The sequence below is a fragment of the Choloepus didactylus genome, chromosome 17 (assembly GCF_015220235.1).
Source record: "Choloepus didactylus isolate mChoDid1 chromosome 17, mChoDid1.pri, whole genome shotgun sequence".
NCBI lineage: Eukaryota > Metazoa > Chordata > Mammalia > Pilosa > Megalonychidae > Choloepus > Choloepus didactylus.
The window spans coordinates 31074499-31091440 of NC_051323.1; the positions used below are offsets into that span (position 1 = coordinate 31074499).

General features: G+C 39.9%; 1 protein-coding gene across 1 annotated transcript in view; it reads right to left on the reverse strand.

Annotated features, from left to right (window-relative positions):
* Nucleotides 1–7817: 7817 nt before the first annotated feature.
* Nucleotides 7818–16942, reverse strand: part of PEX13 (peroxisomal biogenesis factor 13) — a 43845-nt gene continuing 34720 nt past the window's right edge. The window contains exons 3-4 of the mRNA XM_037807347.1: nucleotides 16182–16307; nucleotides 7818–13983 (exon numbers count right to left, since the gene is read on the reverse strand). Of these exons, the coding sequence (XP_037663275.1) occupies nucleotides 13685–13983; nucleotides 16182–16307 (425 nt within the window). The 3' untranslated portion in view covers nucleotides 7818–13684. The remainder of the gene's footprint in view (nucleotides 13984–16181; nucleotides 16308–16942) is intronic.

The window sequence follows — 16942 nt, forward strand, 5'->3', positions numbered from 1 at the left end:
TTCTAAATATGTTATATCATTGCCTTCCCCATCCCCTCCCCCCCCACGGTGCCTGCTGAGTAGTCTTTAGTCTTATGCAGTTTCCCTTGTATGTGGTGAACTGCTTCTCTCTTGCCGCTTTCAGGAGTTTCTTTTTCTCTTCAGCACTTGACAATCTGATTAGTATATGTTGCATAGTGGGTTTATTTGGATTTATTTGGAGCTCATTGGGAATCTTTGGTTTCCATATTTATGTCATTTAGAAGGGAAGTTTTCTCCAACTATGCCTTCAAATATTCTTCCTAGACCTTTACTCTTCTCATCTTCTGGGACACCAATGATTCTTATATTTGTGCGCGTCATGTTGTCCATCATTTCTCTGAGAGCTATTTCAAATTTTCTGATTATTTTCACCATTTGTTCTTTTATACGCTCACAATTGTCTGTCCTCTAGTTCACTTATTCTTTCTTCTGCTTCTTCAAATCTGCTGTTGTGTCTCTAGTATATTTTTAATTTGATCAACAGTATCTTTTGTTTCTATAAGATCTGCTATTTTTTTATATTTGCTCTTTCAAATTCTTCTTTATGCCATTCTAGAGTCTTCTTGATGTCCTTTACGTCCTTAGCCATCTCCTTGAAGTTGTTTTGGAGATTTGTGTGTACTTCTTTAATTAATTGCTCCAAGTTATGTGTCTCTTCTGGCTTTTTAATTTGGTCATTTGGGTTGTCCGTACATTCAATTTCTTCATGTAACTTGTGATTTTTTGTTGTTGGCCTCACCACACTTGCTTGTCCTGATAAGTTTATTTGGGGATAAGCAGGATTATTTGAACATTTATCTATAATTTGGCAGAGTTACAGCTTGGTGGAGTGCACTTTCCCTATCCTACAAGCAGACGGCGCTGTTGAGCCACCTCCTACTCTCAGGCTATCTCTGTCCCAACTTTGCCTGTGCACTAGGCGGGGTCCAACCTGGATGTTAATCCAATCAGTGCACCAGTTTTCTGTGTGCACATGGGACTGCCAGCCCTACAGGAGGGGCAGGCCCTGCATAGTTCAGCTGTGAGTCTGCTCCCGGGCCCAGTGGTTCCTGCAGTTTCCAGGGCTGCGAGTGGACCACTTTGGGGCTATGGAGCTGCATGTCTCACCCTCCAGCTCAAATGCACCACAGTCCTTGTCCACTGTGCGCTCACGAGTCCCTGGGGTTGGAAAGGGCCTCCTGGCACTTCCGTATGGTACTCTTGCCTCTCGGCTGTACTCACTGTGAGGTTCCATGGAGGAACAGTGAATGTGGTCACAAGTCCACCAAATCCCAAGTTCATGGGAGCCCTTGGCCACAGGTCTGTAAAGTGCTATCTCCCCAGCCAACTGCTGAGATGGGTGCATGGGGCATGGAGAAATGCTCCATGCTGCACTCAGTGACTGGCTCCAGCCGCTAGTCCCTGGCATAGGAGCTCTCAGCCGTGGGACTGCGAAGGGTTATCTCCCCAGCCAACTGCTGCAATGGGTGCATGGGGCATGGAAATCTGCTCCCTCCCACACTGGTCAGCTGCTCCAGCCACCCATTCCCAGTGGCAGTCTGGGCTGAACACACTCTGCGGTCGCGGTTACTGCTTCTAGGGGGAGGGGCGGCCGGTAGTTAAGCCCTCAGCTCTCGGGGCTGCTTAAAGGGTACCGGCGGCGGGGGCTCTTTCCCGGAGGCGAGGGCGAGGCGGAGGACATGGCCGGGGTCCTCGGCGGGAGGCGTGCAAGGTATGGAGGGCGGCGATAGGGACAAGACACTCTTCATCCAGTAGGAGTATGCGCCAGAGATTTATTCAGGGGTGATTACAGGTTATACAGGCTGGTAAGAAGGGCAGGGCTGGAAAGGAGGTGAAGCAGCCTTAAATGGCAATACTGAAGGGATAGGGGCTAGGATTGGTTCTGAGAGAACGCCGGAGCCGTTGCAGCGGGGCGGGGGTTGTTCTGGCCACAGTGCATGCGCGCTGGCGGTGGCAGGAGTGGCCTTGGCACCAGGGAGTGAGTGGGTAAGATAAGGAAGTGGGGAAAGGACAGTTGGGAGAAAGGCGGTTTCCTCCGGCAAGCCTCCCCTGCCAGTGGCATTTTGGGTGAGGAAAAGGGAGCTGCCTTGACCTCGCTCCTCAGGCTCGGGGGGGCTGCAGAGGGCACTCACGCCCGTACCTACTACCCTCCCCAGGGGGTGATCAGGTCCCCTGGCCCAGGCCTGGCAAGCCGAGGTACAAGCTCAGTCACCCGCAATTCCCCTTTCTTTTCTAATTAGAGGAAGAGGCTTTACCGGAGAGGCCCACTACGGGTGAGGGAAGGGGGAGGTTAGGGAAGGGAAAAAGGGGTTGACGGTGGCTCAGCGAGGCTAGAGCTCAGTGTTGGTGTGGTGCCCGGGCGCTTGACAATGGCTTCGCTGCAGCGGGCTGGGCGAAGGTGAGGGGTTTAAAGTTCAGGGGTTCAGAGAAGCTGGAACTCGAGGTGATAGCGATGTTTAGGTGATTGAGAAGGGCCTCGCGGTTGGCGAGTCGACCGGTGGCGTTGAGGTCGCGGAGGGTTGGCTGTCATCTTGGAGAGGGGGGCGTCAGAGGTGGCGAGTCGCTGATACTGGATTTGCACGAACGAGGAAAAAATGGCATCTGTTTGTTTTCTTACAAGCTGGACAATTTTGTGGATGAGGCAGGGTCCTAAGAGGAGAGCTAGAATAATTATTAATAGGGGGCCAAGAAAAGGAAGGATGTATGGGAGGATGGGAGTGAAAAAACTGGACCAATAACTGGTGGCTTCACGATCTCTTTTACGCTTTTCCAGTCCTTCTCGGACCCTTTTCAGGCTGTCCTCGACGAGACCTGTGGAATTGGCATATAGATAGCACTCTTCTCCTAGGGCGGCGCAGAGGCCTCCTTCTTTGAGGAGGAGAAGGTCAAGACCTCGGCGGTTTTGGAGCACTACCTCAGAGAGGGAATTGACAGAATTTTTTAGATGGTAAATAGCGTTTTGTAAGTGATGAATGTCTTCGTCAACAGCCGCCCTGAGGTGAGATAGGGCGGAGCCTTGACTGGCTAGTGCAGCGATTCCGGTGCTAGTGCCGGCAAGACCTAGGAGGGAGGCAATTGTGGGGGCGGTGATGGGCTCTCGCTTTTGCAGAAGGGCAGGAGCTGCAGTTTTTTCCAGGTAAGGCGATGCCTCTGAGGACAGTCCAGAAGGTAGCAGGGACATTAATATAAGCAGACGCATTTAGAAACGCTCCAGTGCCCATATAGGCTTCGGGGGGATGATAGACTCCAAGGGCTGCGTCTTGCTCACTTTGCTGAGCTGCTTCTGCCTGGAAGTGAGCACGCCAGTCAACAAACTGACCGGGGTTAAGAATGGAACGGGCAAGCGAGGCCCAGTCTTGGGGGATGCAAAAGTCCACGCCGAGATCCCGCAGCATTTGGGAAGCGTATGGGCTACCTAACCCGTCCTCCCTGACGGCCCTGCGAAGCTGCTTGATAGTATCTGAGTCAATGGGATACCAGTCATACGGTTTCTGTGGGGTGGGGGCAAGGTTAAGAGGAAAGCATCGAAAAGCACGAGAGAAAGGAGGACGCGCTTGCAGAGGACTTGGCGCGGGAGTGGGGGTAGGGGGAGCGTTGCCCCAAGGGTTGCCTTGAGGTGTAGAAGGCAGCCAGGGGTTGTTAGTCGGCAGGGTGGGAGGAGCGGCGGCAGCTGCCGGTAGTGGCTCCGAGGGGGAGCTCGCCGAAGGGGGAGGCGGGAGTGGGAGGCCCCAAGCGTCGCAAGATGGCGGCGCGGTGGGCGTGGCTAAGACACAAGATGGTGGATCAGCCCCGCCCTGTGAAAGGGCGGGGTTCAAGGCATAAGATGGTGGACTAACTCCGTCCTGTGGAAGGGCGGGGTAAAGCGTATGTGGTTTCCGGCCCAGCTTAGGGCTGATGTCATCGCCGGAGCATTTCCTCCCCTCGATGGAAGAAGAAGGAGGAAGTTCGCCATCTTGGCGTGGCGCAGTGTTATTTTGCTTTTTGGGAGTCACCTCGAGCGCGTTGTTAATCTGCTCGACTAAGGACTCCGTGTTTGAGTCATGATTTGAATTAGTATCGCTATCTGAATCTGTTGGCTGGGTTGATAGGGCCTCCTTGGATTTAACGGGGCCTCGATCAGGGGGGAGGGAGCCTTGAAGGCAGGAGCGGATGGTTATCAAGGTGGGGAGCAAGCCGGGAGGGAAGCGCTTGCTCTCATGTTCCATGGCATTAGTGACTCGATTAATAAGACGATTATAAGTAACAGGGTCCCAAAGATGGCAAGTGGTGAGCCATGGGTTAAAGGGCAGCAGGAGGTCCCAGTACACCTGCAGCTGCCGGACAGACACTTTACAGCGATGCGTGTCTAGGAGACCCGCTAGAGCACGAACTTGAGGTGCCTGACACGTAGATATACGATTACCCATAGCTGAGGGGGGAGGAGGGGGGGTTGCTCCCGAGCCGGGCCGACCCGGCTGGCGGGGAGGAGGAGGAGGAGTTGTTTACCGAGCAGAGAGAATGAGATAAACTGTGGCCTTGAGGCCGAAGGAGACGGCGAGAGCGGAAAGCAGTGCCCTTTGGCAACGGGAGCAGTCGGGGGGGGGGGGCGGTTGCAAAGAGGCACACGGCACCAAATGAGGAAACAAAGATACAAAGAACCACTGCAAAGTAATGGAGGGGAAGAGGGAGAGCGTTAGGAGGAACGGGGGTCATAGAAGTGCGCATACAAAAGGACGAAGAGAGCGTGGGGGAAGGGAGGAGTTCCTACTGGATAAAGAGAGCGTGGGGGAAGGGAGGAGCGGCCTCGGAGCAGTGAACCTCCCACGGCTCCGGAAGCGGCGAAGGAGAGGCGGCCCTTACCTTGCAGGCGAGGAAACGGGAAGCTGGAGAGGCGTCCGGGCGAGCGGGCGACCTGCCAAACTGTTGTGTGGAGACACTTCCTCACACGGGGCACCAGTTGCGGTCGCGGTTACTGCTTCTAGGGGGAGGGGCGGCCGGTAGTTAAGCCCTCAGCTCTCGGGGCTGCTTAAAGGGTACCGGCGGCGGGGGCTCTTTCCCGGAGGCGAGGGCGAGGCGGAGGACATGGCCGGGGTCCTCGGCGGGAGGCGTGCAAGGTATGGAGGGCGGCGATAGGGACAAGACACTCTTCATCCAGTAGGAGTATGCGCCAAAGAGATTTATTCAGGGGTGATTACAGGTTATATAGGCTGGTAAGAAGGGCAGGGCTGGAAAGGAGGTGAAGCAGCCTTAAATGGCAATACTGAAGGGATAGGGGCTAGGATTGGTTCTGAGAGAACGCCGGAGCCGTTGCAGCGGGGCGGGGGTTGTTCTGGCCACAGTGCATGCGCGCTGGCGGTGGCAGGAGTGGCCTTGGCACCAGGGAGTGAGTGGGTAAGATAAGGAAGTGGGGAAAGGACAGTTGGGAGAAAGGCGGTTTCCTCCGGCAAGCCTCCCCTGCCAGTGGCATTTTGGGTGAGGAAAAGGGAGCTGCCTTGACCTCGCTCCTCAGGCTCGGGGGGGCTGCAGAGGGCACTCACGCCCGTACCTACTACCCTCCCCAGGGGGTGATCAGGTCCCCTGGCCCAGGCCTGGCAAGCCGAGGTACAAGCTCAGTCACCCGCACACTCACCCTGTCTTTTCAAATGTAGTCTCTCTGCCTTGCCAGCTAAGTCCCCACTATGTGGTGTAGAAGTCCCTGCCTGGCTGGTGGCACCCTGGAACTGCTGTTCTGGAGCACTTTATGCCCTTTATACAGTCCTTTTCATGAAGGAGAATTTTGTTCTGTCTCCTAATCCGCCATCTTCCTGGAATCTGCTGATTTATTAAGTTTGCCAACAGTTCTTTCTTGGGAAGACTGTCCTATTTATTTTTCAAATTATGCCTTGTCTACTTTCTGGTATTAATATCCTTTCTTAATACAAGATGGTAATTTGGTTATTTGAGTTTCCCAATTAATTTCAAACTAAAGATTAGTTATTAGTAAACATTCTTAGCAGTTGGAAAACAAACATTACAAAGAAACAAAAACACCAGATATTATGTATTTTCCACAATGTAAAGTTTGAAATAATTGGCTACTGGAATCTGGAAATTGGAGGGAACTTCTACTTCTGGCATTGCGGTGGGCTACAGGTGAGATTCTCCTGCTGAACAAGTAAGATCCTGGATGGGGGAAACACATCAAAGCACTGCTGGACTCACAGGAAGGAGAAGGGAGGCACAATCACACAAAACTGATGAGCTCGGAAACTGAAGGCAGAAGGGAGGGTGATGGGTACTCTAGGGTGAATGTCCATAGCAGTTTAGGTGTAAAGATACTGAGCTTTGGGTCAGTATGGAGAGTGAGGGGAAGATGACTCTGGCCTCCCAGTCTTACTTAAGACCTTCAGAAGAGGACTCAAGAGTTTCCAGAATGGAGATGCCCTCATACTAGTAGCAAAGGCAGAAGCAAACCCTCCGGATAGGCAAGCCTTTCTCAATTTTGGGAAAAAGCAATGGGCTCATAAAGATCACCACATATGCGAAAAGGCTAGAGAGTATGCATGAAAATCAGCAGAAACTACATTTTAATTCTCAGTAACTCCAGATACTAGAGTTCTTGGAAACCTAACATGGTATGGTTAAATAAAAGGCACAATAAATTATCAGGAATGAACAGGCAGACTTGAAAAAAAAACCTTCTAGATATATTACAATTATTGAAAGACAGTTACTGAATTATAATTATTGAAATTTAAAATTTAACTATTAAACTTTAAAGAAACCCCAGTCAATGAGTGAAATGGCAAATTAGACACAAATTAGGGTGAACAGGCAAATACACTTGAAAAAATCACCCAGAATGCAGCACATAGAGACAAAGAGATGGAAGATATGAAAGAAATGGATATGGAGAGCAGAAAGAGGTCTAACATGTCTAATTTGTATCCCTAAGAGAATAGAATAACGGAAATAATGGCCATGACATTATCAGAATTGACTAAAAAGATGAATCCACAGATTCTGGAAGCAAATGCATCATGAAAAGAATAAATAAAATGAAGTTACTGGGGGCAAATGAAGTATCAATTCTAATCACGCTATCTAAAAGACATGTTATCTAAGTGACATGTAGACTTTTATCTGGAGCTTTCTAACTGAAGCCTACTGTGCAGGCTTTAAACTAAAACTCCTTTAGTATGCTGGGTTATGGTCATATTACTGGCATTTAAAACCAATCAAGTTTAAACTACATAAAATTTAAATGATCAAGGGTATACACAGTTTGGATTTCTTTTTACATATTTTAATCTCAGTTTATCATTAAGTTTACTAGTGGAATAATCAATAAAACATGGCCCAAGTGCATTAGGTATACATGTGGGAAATAATGTATACTGTAGCCAGCATGAATTTAAGCCATTATTTCACATCATAATAATTTCATTTATCTTTAACATTAGTAGCAATTTCATAGTGATAGAAATACGCTCTCTTCACAGAGTGAGATCTTTTGGCATTAATGGGAATATTCAGATAAAATAGCAAGGAGACCAGTGTGGTTCCTGTAAGGAGAATGGTAGGCAATGAATTAGGGGTATGATGGCTTGGAGTTACGTACCCCAGAGAAACATGTTCTTAAATTTAATCCATTCCTGTGTGGTGTGTGAACCCACTGTAAATGGGACCTTTTCATGGAGTGGAGAGCACTATGGATAACTCTCTCAATGGTACATAAATACAAGAAATTGGCTATTCACCTTTATCTCCCTTCTCAAAATCTCCTTTAAAATGACAATAAAAGAATAAGAGGTATTAAACATCAAAGATAAAGAATATAAGACAACAATAAATGAGACTTTATTGGGTGAGCATGCCTTGATTATTAGCTGTACTTGATTTGCTAGATCATGTGCTAAGAAGTCCTTACCCTTTCCTTCAAGCCCTGTGCTTAGATCATCTGAGAACACACAGTGTTCTGCTCTGATCTACTCCTGAGAGCTGGAGGATGGCCATAGTGAGCTTAAAAATGGAAAAACTTAAGCAGAGCACTCCCCCTGACTATGTTGCAGACAGATAACCAGTTTTAGTAGCTGACACACCTTTCAAAATGCGTTAACTGTGGATAGCCCTATGTTTCCTAAGATTTGTTCAGAGCCTTGCTCAAGACATCCCTAGAAAAGGGTCTTGTAAATTCTCAGAGAAACTGAATCTAGGCTATGACCCAATGCCTCTTTTCAGGTTATCTTTCCCTGGGACACCCTATTAAACAGCAGCAATACTGCCTTTTCCTTACACAGCTAGGTTTCTACATGTTACCTTGTTTTTATGTTAATCGTTTATATGTATATATCTGATAAAATAAATTATTTCATTGAAAAAAATATCAAGTAGGATTTCAAGAATGGTTAGCATCAGAAAAATCAATGTTATTTACCATATTAATGTGACTAAAGGTGAAAAATCAAAAGACCATCTAAAAAATGCAGATTTAAATTAGCAACAAAAAGGAACTTCTTTTGATACAAACTAGTTAAAAACTCAGAGCAAACATCACATTTAATAGAGAAACTTTTATAGACTCTGAAGCAGAAATAAGATAAAAACAGCCACTACCATAGCTTCTGTTAAATATAGACTGGCAGCCTGGCCAAAACAATAAAAGGGAATGAGAGGTATAAGGTCTGAAAAGGAAGAGATAAAACTTTCATTATTTACAACCCAAAAGAGTCAATGATGTAAGAAGTAAGCATTCATCAAACCTGCAAATGCAAGATAGACATACCAAATTCAATAAATTTCAGTATATACCAGAAATAATGGTATACCATTTTTAGTGGCAACAAAAACTATAAAGTACCTAGGAATTAGCCTAAAAATAAACACAAGATGTCCTGAATAAATGGAGAAAGAAATGTTCAAGAATGGGATGATTTAATCTTATAAATATGCTTAGTCTCTCTAAATTAATCTATACATTAATCAATACAATTGTGTTAACCAATACAACCCCAATCAAATTATCACCAGCTTGTTTTGGGGAACTTGATAAACAGATACTAAAATTTATACAGAAAGATACAAATCCACAAAAAGCTAAGATAATTTTAACAAAGGAGGGCAAAGAAAGGTCTAATATCATCAGATATTAGAACATATTACAAAGTTACATTAATTAAAACAGTGTTGTACTGGGACAGGCACTAACATATCTCAATGGAACAGAACAGAGACCTAAAGTTTTATGTTTACAGGAACTTGGTATATAATGAAATGGGAAAAACATGGATTATTTAGTAGATGGTGTTAGGAAAACTGACTGCAGCTCTACTCTGCATGACCAGCAGACATTCACATTTGCAAGACCTAAAAGGTCATAACTTTGTACCAAGTTTACTTCGATCGGCAGAAGGATACACCACAATTAAACAGCACGTAGAGGAGACCATTATCTCGTAAAAAAAAAAAAAAAAACGAAACAGAAAAACAAAAAACAAAAACCATGAAAGTAAATTCCACACACACCCACAAAAGGGAACAAGCTGTTTATAAGAATCATGTCTTATTCAAAGAAGTCTCAAAGCCCGTGCTTTCTGTATAATAAAAATGTTGCTTGCTAAACAACTGACATCCCAGATTTAACTTAAACCAGATTTCCAAGGAAACAGTATTAGAAGGTCCAGGATCATTTTCCCGTTAAGAGGGAAGGGGATGTGTTAATCCTTATCGCCTACTGATGAGATGGAGAAAACAAAGTGGATTCATACCCCATACTATCCCCCCAAAAATTAATCACTATTAAATTAAAGACCTAAATGTAAATGGTAAAACTATAAAACTGATAGAAGACGACCTAAACAACATAAATAACTGAGGAAAACTCAAAGATTTCTTCTATTTCATGACAGACACCAAGGACAACCAACAAATGACAAAACTAAAGGTATTTCCAACATCTGTATCTGACAAGGGAATAATAAATATCTAGAATATATAAAATATTCTTGTACTATAATCAGCAAGAAAGAGAAAAACCCAATGGAAAAATGGGCAAATTGTTAAGTTTAGGCAATCCACAGAATGGAAAATCAGAATGACTAATAAGCCTTTGCTTAACTCTCAGTAATCAGATAATACAAATTAAGATAAAATAAAAATTTACATACATCAGATCAGCAAAAATAAGAAAACATCAAGAGCCACTGAATATGTAGAGAAATAAAACCCGCTTTTTTTGCTGATGGAAATGTAAACTGGTACAATCATTCCTGATAACAATCTAGCAGTACTTAAAGAAATTAAATATGCATATATCTCACACTCTAGCCATTCTTGTCCAAAGGAACTACAGGACAGGCTCATAGGAAGACAAGTCTGTAGAAGTGAGAACAGCTGGGAAAAACCTGAGCATCTATGACTAGAGGAAAAGATCAGCTATGGTATGTATATGCAACGCAATAATATGCACCAATTAGAAGCATGTTACATAAACTAACATGAACAGGTCTTGAAAATCTAGTATTTTATGAAAGTTAGAAGCAGAATGAGAGTTATAATATCATTTATATAAATTTTTTAAACTTTTACAAAATAAATACATATTTTTCAAGGAAATATATCAAAAACATGGAAGATGGCTTAGAAGGACAAATATTAAATACCGTAGGGAATGAGGAGAATGGAGGCAGGAGATGAGAAAAAAAAAACCACTAAGGTAAAACAAAACAAAATTGTAGCATTTCTGGACCGACGATATAGGTGCCATTAACGAAGAGTACGATCAATACTCAATTCTGAACACCTGTGGTCCTTAAAAAACAAAGCAAACACTTTTTTTTTACATGATCAGAAATACTGTTAGGACTTAAAGTTAAATTACTTAAGTTGAACATTGTTTCCCGAAATGATAACAGCTATTCATGGGGCATAATATAGTAAGCACCCCACCCCCCACCTCACATTGGATTCACCGAGCTAAGTGACCTTACAAGAACAGTTCATCTATCCAAATGATATAAGTAAATAAAAAATTCCCATTGTGTTTTTCTAAGTTAAGTTGTTTCGGTATTCAGCAAAATAATTTTAAATTGCATTTTGGGCAAAGTTAGAACAAGTGAACAAATTCTAATTTTTAATGAAATACGTGTGAATCTGAAATTCTATATTGATATATTTTGCAACATTTTTATAGGATGAAAGACGTTTAAGTATACATGGAAAATTTTACAGAACAGGTAACTACCACAACATCTTACTTTTGGTTGTGCTTTTTATTTTTTAAAAGAACTCCCACGTAAGACAGATGTAGCAGCTATCCTCAACATTATCAATGAGAAACTGAAAAATAAATAATGGGACTTAAATCATTTGGTAAGTGCTGGTGTCCAGACTAGAATCTAGTTCTCCCAAAACCTAGATTTGAGGTCTTACTTTTATTTAACTCACTTTCTAGGTAATTTTCATATAAATGTAAATCTAGTATTTGCCTTTAAATCACTAAGAAATATTTGTCTTTAAATCACATTGGTTTGAAGTAGTTAATATATGCAATATAAAGAAAAATATGGAGACTTGAAAATATTAATTCCAATCCTGCAAAAGAGTTAAGTTTATCTTCTGAAAATGTCAATGAAGTTTTATATATTTTTATTTGTCCAGAAAAAGTAACTAAAGGTAACTTTACAATCTAGTAAAAATAAATTTTAACTGCATTCAGTTTCTGTTCCTTTTTCCAAAATAGAAAGCACAAGATAAAGGACAGTTGTATTCAAGAAACTGCATAATAGTGACACACTCATAGACTAAATCAAGTACCTAAATAAAAAGTTAAAACATGAAAATTTATAGTCCTTTTCTTCTTTCTAAACTGATAAAAAAAATCAGAAAAATTAAGAAAATGAAACCTGTTTTCTTACTGTAACTTATGATTTATTTTTTAATTGAAAATGTTTTAGTTTCAGTTAGTAATTTCTGTAAAGTCGCATTCCCTAAATAAACTCCTAAAATGACAATACTGGAGTCCTGAACATTACATTTAAATCTCCTCTAAAAAAAAAAAATACTAAAACTGTCATGATAAAAAAAGGTCACAAAATTTCTCTGCTTATTCAAGTCCTAAATTCCTTTTCTGGAAGTTTAATAGAAAAGGGATTCTGAGACACAAATAGTTACCAGTCAGATAATGTACATTGCAATTTAGCACACTTAACCAAAATATAAACACCCTAAAGAAAAGTGAAATTGTTTTTGTGATACATTCTGTGTGTTATTCTTCTCCCTATGCATCCTAATAGGAGTCATAAATTCTATCGTATTGACTCACCTTTTCTAACTAAATAGTGCTGAATCAGTATTTCACTCTACTTTACTTCTAGTATTCAGTTTAGACGCCTCAACACCAAACTCAATAATTTGCTTTACCAAAAATTTGTTTCAAGAACAAAATTTCCATAAATTATTCTCTAACAAATCAATCAGAACCTCTAATTATAGACCACAAGTATTACACAAGAAACTATCTTCTCAACTTGATGACTAAGCAATTACCTGGTATTATACTCAGTCAAATCTTCATCAAATTCAAAGTTCTCAACATTATCTGTAAATGTTTTCTTATACACTTGTATTCCTGATACTATTATTCTGTAACACAATCATAGCAAGTATAGGAATTTTCTAATTTTGTGGAGAAATATACTGTCTACTAAAACCTAACTGCATTTAAAATCATTATTAAATAAAAAACAAGTCAAAGAGCATTACTGTAATCTAGATGGCAACTGAACATTTTATTTATAGTCTCAGTAGTAAAAACTAAACCTAAAAGAAATATGTATCCAATATGACATATTTCAGTGTTTAAGAACCTAAATATGGAATTTTAAAAAGGAATTACACTAAGGCAGAAGCAGAGATTCTATGAAAAGTTTTAAAATCTTTACTGAGAAATCATTAAATCAAGTGCAGCCTCAAAGAATTTAAGTTTTGGTTGGAGCAAACAAAAGTAGACCTTTTGTATATTTTGATTCTATCCAGGATGCGAACTAGACATATTATAAAGGGATTAAAAAGTAGCATGATCCTCAGAGGAAATGGTAGCAATCTGTAAGAAAATATCAATTTCAGCCTTTTTACTAGCAAAGAAAACTATTAGAACTAAATACTTGATCGCTGTAGAACCATCTCTTTCACAATGCTTCTAAAAGCAAACCCAACACTGGGATGTAATTCAGATCAGAAAATTTTTATTATTCAGTTTACTTAAGATTGTAAAAAAAAAAATTAGCGTTTTTGGTTGGTTTTCATATTTATATATTTTCATGCATTTTCTGAGGATTTGAAGTCAATTAATCCATAACTCTTAAAAGCATTAATGATCCCTACTAGAGCAAACTGTATATTCTATAGTTCATCAATCTTACCCTTTCAATAAAACTAGGGTTTTAAATAAGATGAAAGTGAGAGCAGTCCCCATAATCTTACAATCCAGGCAAAACAAACATCCTCATGGTCCAATAACTTGTAAAATGCAAACAGGTCACTAGACCAAGATACTAGTGTGCAACTTTAATAATTTCTAGCAGCAAAACACCTGGAATAGCCAATAACAAATGTTTTCATTGGATTGTAGGTTACTTTCTTTCTAAGAAATAATTTTAAAAAGAACTCTAAAGTACAGTTCAAATGCAGGCAGACATGAAAGATATCAAAGATCTTGTTTATCTCCATTTTTCCCAGTGGAATCAGATGCAACTGGAACTTTATTAGTTTCAACAAAAACAGATTCAAAGGCAGCTTCCTGTTCATCCAAAGAATCAGCAGCAGTGGCTCCTTTAATTAGTGTTGTGTTGGTGTAAGATTGTTGCTGCTTGGAAATTTTACTGGATTCCATTGTTTTCCTACCTCTTCTTTTACCAAGAATTTTGACGTAGTTAGCAGGTACAAGTCCTGTTGTTTGACCATCAAGACTAGCCAGAAGCCAACCACGCACTTTGGGTTGTTGTTCTGATGGAAAAAAAAGACAGCCTTGTAATTATAATATACCTGGGAGGTCCAACCAAATATTGATGGTGAGATATTATATGAAGTAAAATCTGTTACACTTACATAAAATATAGAAGCAAATAGTAAATGCTGACTAGGTTAACAGTTCTGGAGTCCATTCTTATAATTTATATTTTAAGTTTTATACTTACTCAACAGTTTTGCTACCTTTACTCAACCTTTTTCCTACCTTAAACATAAAGTTTATATCAGATGGTCCAATTACAGAGTAAGGAGATTCGGTCTTCTCAAAAGCTGAAAGCTAACATTAATTTAACGCCTTTCATATTTTAAACTCAAATCTAAGCAATAAATACCAAATACCTTTTCAATAGGATATTAGAGATAAGTACAGAAAATAGGCAGGCAGCTTTCTTTTACCTCCTTTTGGCCAAAATATAAAATACATTCTATTATGATAAACAATACTGAAGAAAATGAATGTTAATTTTAATCCAAGCTGGGCAAAAAATTGAAGACCCCAAGTTATCTCTAGCCACATGACAAAAAGTTGAAGCCAATACTAAGCCTAAAGTAGGAAAGATATTTAATATATTCAATTTTGTATTAGAGCATTTTCCCAACTATTTTATCCATATCTTTAAAAAGCTATGTAGATTGTATGATATGTGAATATATCTCAATAAAACTGCATTTATTAAAAAGAAAAGCTATGTAATTTGTTCAGTTTTAGTTCAACATTACAAATTAGGCACAATACAAGATTTTAATGCTTAATATTCTAACGATATAATAAGAGGAAAAAAACAAAACACTTAATCATGCCTGTGGCTAATTTTGTTCTAATGCTCAAACATACTTTGAGTAATGGAGGAAAACAATGAAGCAAAGCCAAAGTGTTAACGAGGTACTATTAGGGGAAGAATAATTTGGGATATAAATTTCTTTGAAATATAATTGAAAGAGACCACACTTGGCCTTTTTAATTCTTTACTTAGATTAATTAAAACTAAATATCTGTGTTGTTCCTGTCTCTAACAATAAATGTCAAAAAGAAATCATTTCAGTCTTTTGAAATCCATAATAGTAAATTGCTATTTTCACCAGAAGAAAAACACAAGTATAATACCTAGAAGGCCAAGCAAGTGTTTGCATGTGAAGGGATGAGGCAGACATTTTGCAAATTTTATCCAACTTTTTAAATTATTTACATATTAAACAAATGATTTAAACACTAAACGCATTTTTTCCCTATGTAAGAAGTGACTAAAACCAATAACAGGCTAAAGTTTCTATTTAACAAATTCCATGGAAAACATTATAGGCATAGTTGTTAGTTATACTCCAAAGTAAGACAAATCTAAGTTCATAGTCCAACTCTCCCATGTTTTAGCTGTGTGATCCTGGACAAGTTACTCATTCTGAGTTTTAGTTTCCTTAACAGTGACAAGATAATAGCACTATCCACAGTATGATTATAAGAGTTAAATAAAATATGTAAAGTACATAGTAAGCACTCTATACAAGACAGCTAAAATTAACATTACTAGTACCTTTATCAATAAAACATGACTTTTCCTAGAAAACCTGAATCCCCACAATTGTTTTTTTTTTTTTTGTAAATCTACGAAAATTCTTATCATCATTACTAGAGAAAGGTGAAGGAAAAGGTCATCTTGTCTGGAGTCATTAAAAACTCCTGACAATGTGGTCAATAAATAAATAATGACATGTATATAAATTTTTCGTTGAGGTGCCAATGATTCCTAAAATACTCATGATGGAGTTTCTGAAGTAAACATTATTCAAGTAATAAAGAAAGCAATGCCAAGCTCAGCAATCAAGGGATTCCTTGCTAAATAATTTCTCTGGTTTATTAAGTTTGTTACATTTAGTACTTACCTCATGTTTTTGTGTGAGGATTACCAGAATTTCTAATTCAAGTGTTTCTTTAGAAGAGACATTATATAAGTAAAGACTCTTCTTACCTCAAAGAAGCATTATTGGAACAACTTATAATGGAACGTTTATCCCCAACTTCCCCAAGATTTGGAAGGTCTAAATTGACACTAAAGAGAAATCCTAGTAACCACCTCTGAGTTAACTAATAATGCCTTGATGTTTTGTTGCAGTTTTTTAATATTACATTTAGAAATACTAAAAATTCAGACAATTCCAATTAATTCACAATTTATTACCTTTAAGAGCTAAGTTTAGCATATCACCAGCACGGAAAGAAATTTCTTCTTCAGATACAGCAGCAAAATCATATTCTGCTCTAGCAACTACATGGTCATCCTCACCACTTGCCCAGTTGGTATTGTCTACAAGCCAAATTAAGAATTAGATTAGGTTGGTAAAATTTACAAAAGGGAAACACAGATATTTCACTGGTTATGGTTTACAAAATGTATAAATTTTATTTGCCAAGATAAAAGTCCCACCCCCACATCCAAAGTAAATTGTATAATTAACACTATGTAAGATGAACAATATTTTCACCAGGATTTCTTATTTTTCCCATTTCTTCAAACTCCAAATTCCATCTCCCTTACTCTAAACCAATGGTTGGTAAACTTTTTCTGTAAAGGGCAAGATAGCAGAAGCAAAATAGAGGAATTGTGTAACAAAAAAATTTTTCTAAAATTTCCTTATTGACAAAATTCTCAAAATATTTAACAGTTCTACTATTAAGAATGGAATATTGGGGGGGGGGGTTGGTAGTAATATTTCTCTTAGTTGGGTTCAAAGGTAGTGTTTCCTGTCATCAAAACTAGCTACAAATACTCACCTATTAATGTTGATTTGTAATGAAATTTTAGATATTTCTCTTTGAAAACATTTTTTCACACAGATAGGAACTAGTGAATACTGATATCACCCCATGAGTATATGGTTTTAATTGAGCATATTCATTACTTGGAAGGTGTTTATAGAATTCTATTGAATTTTCTTGGTA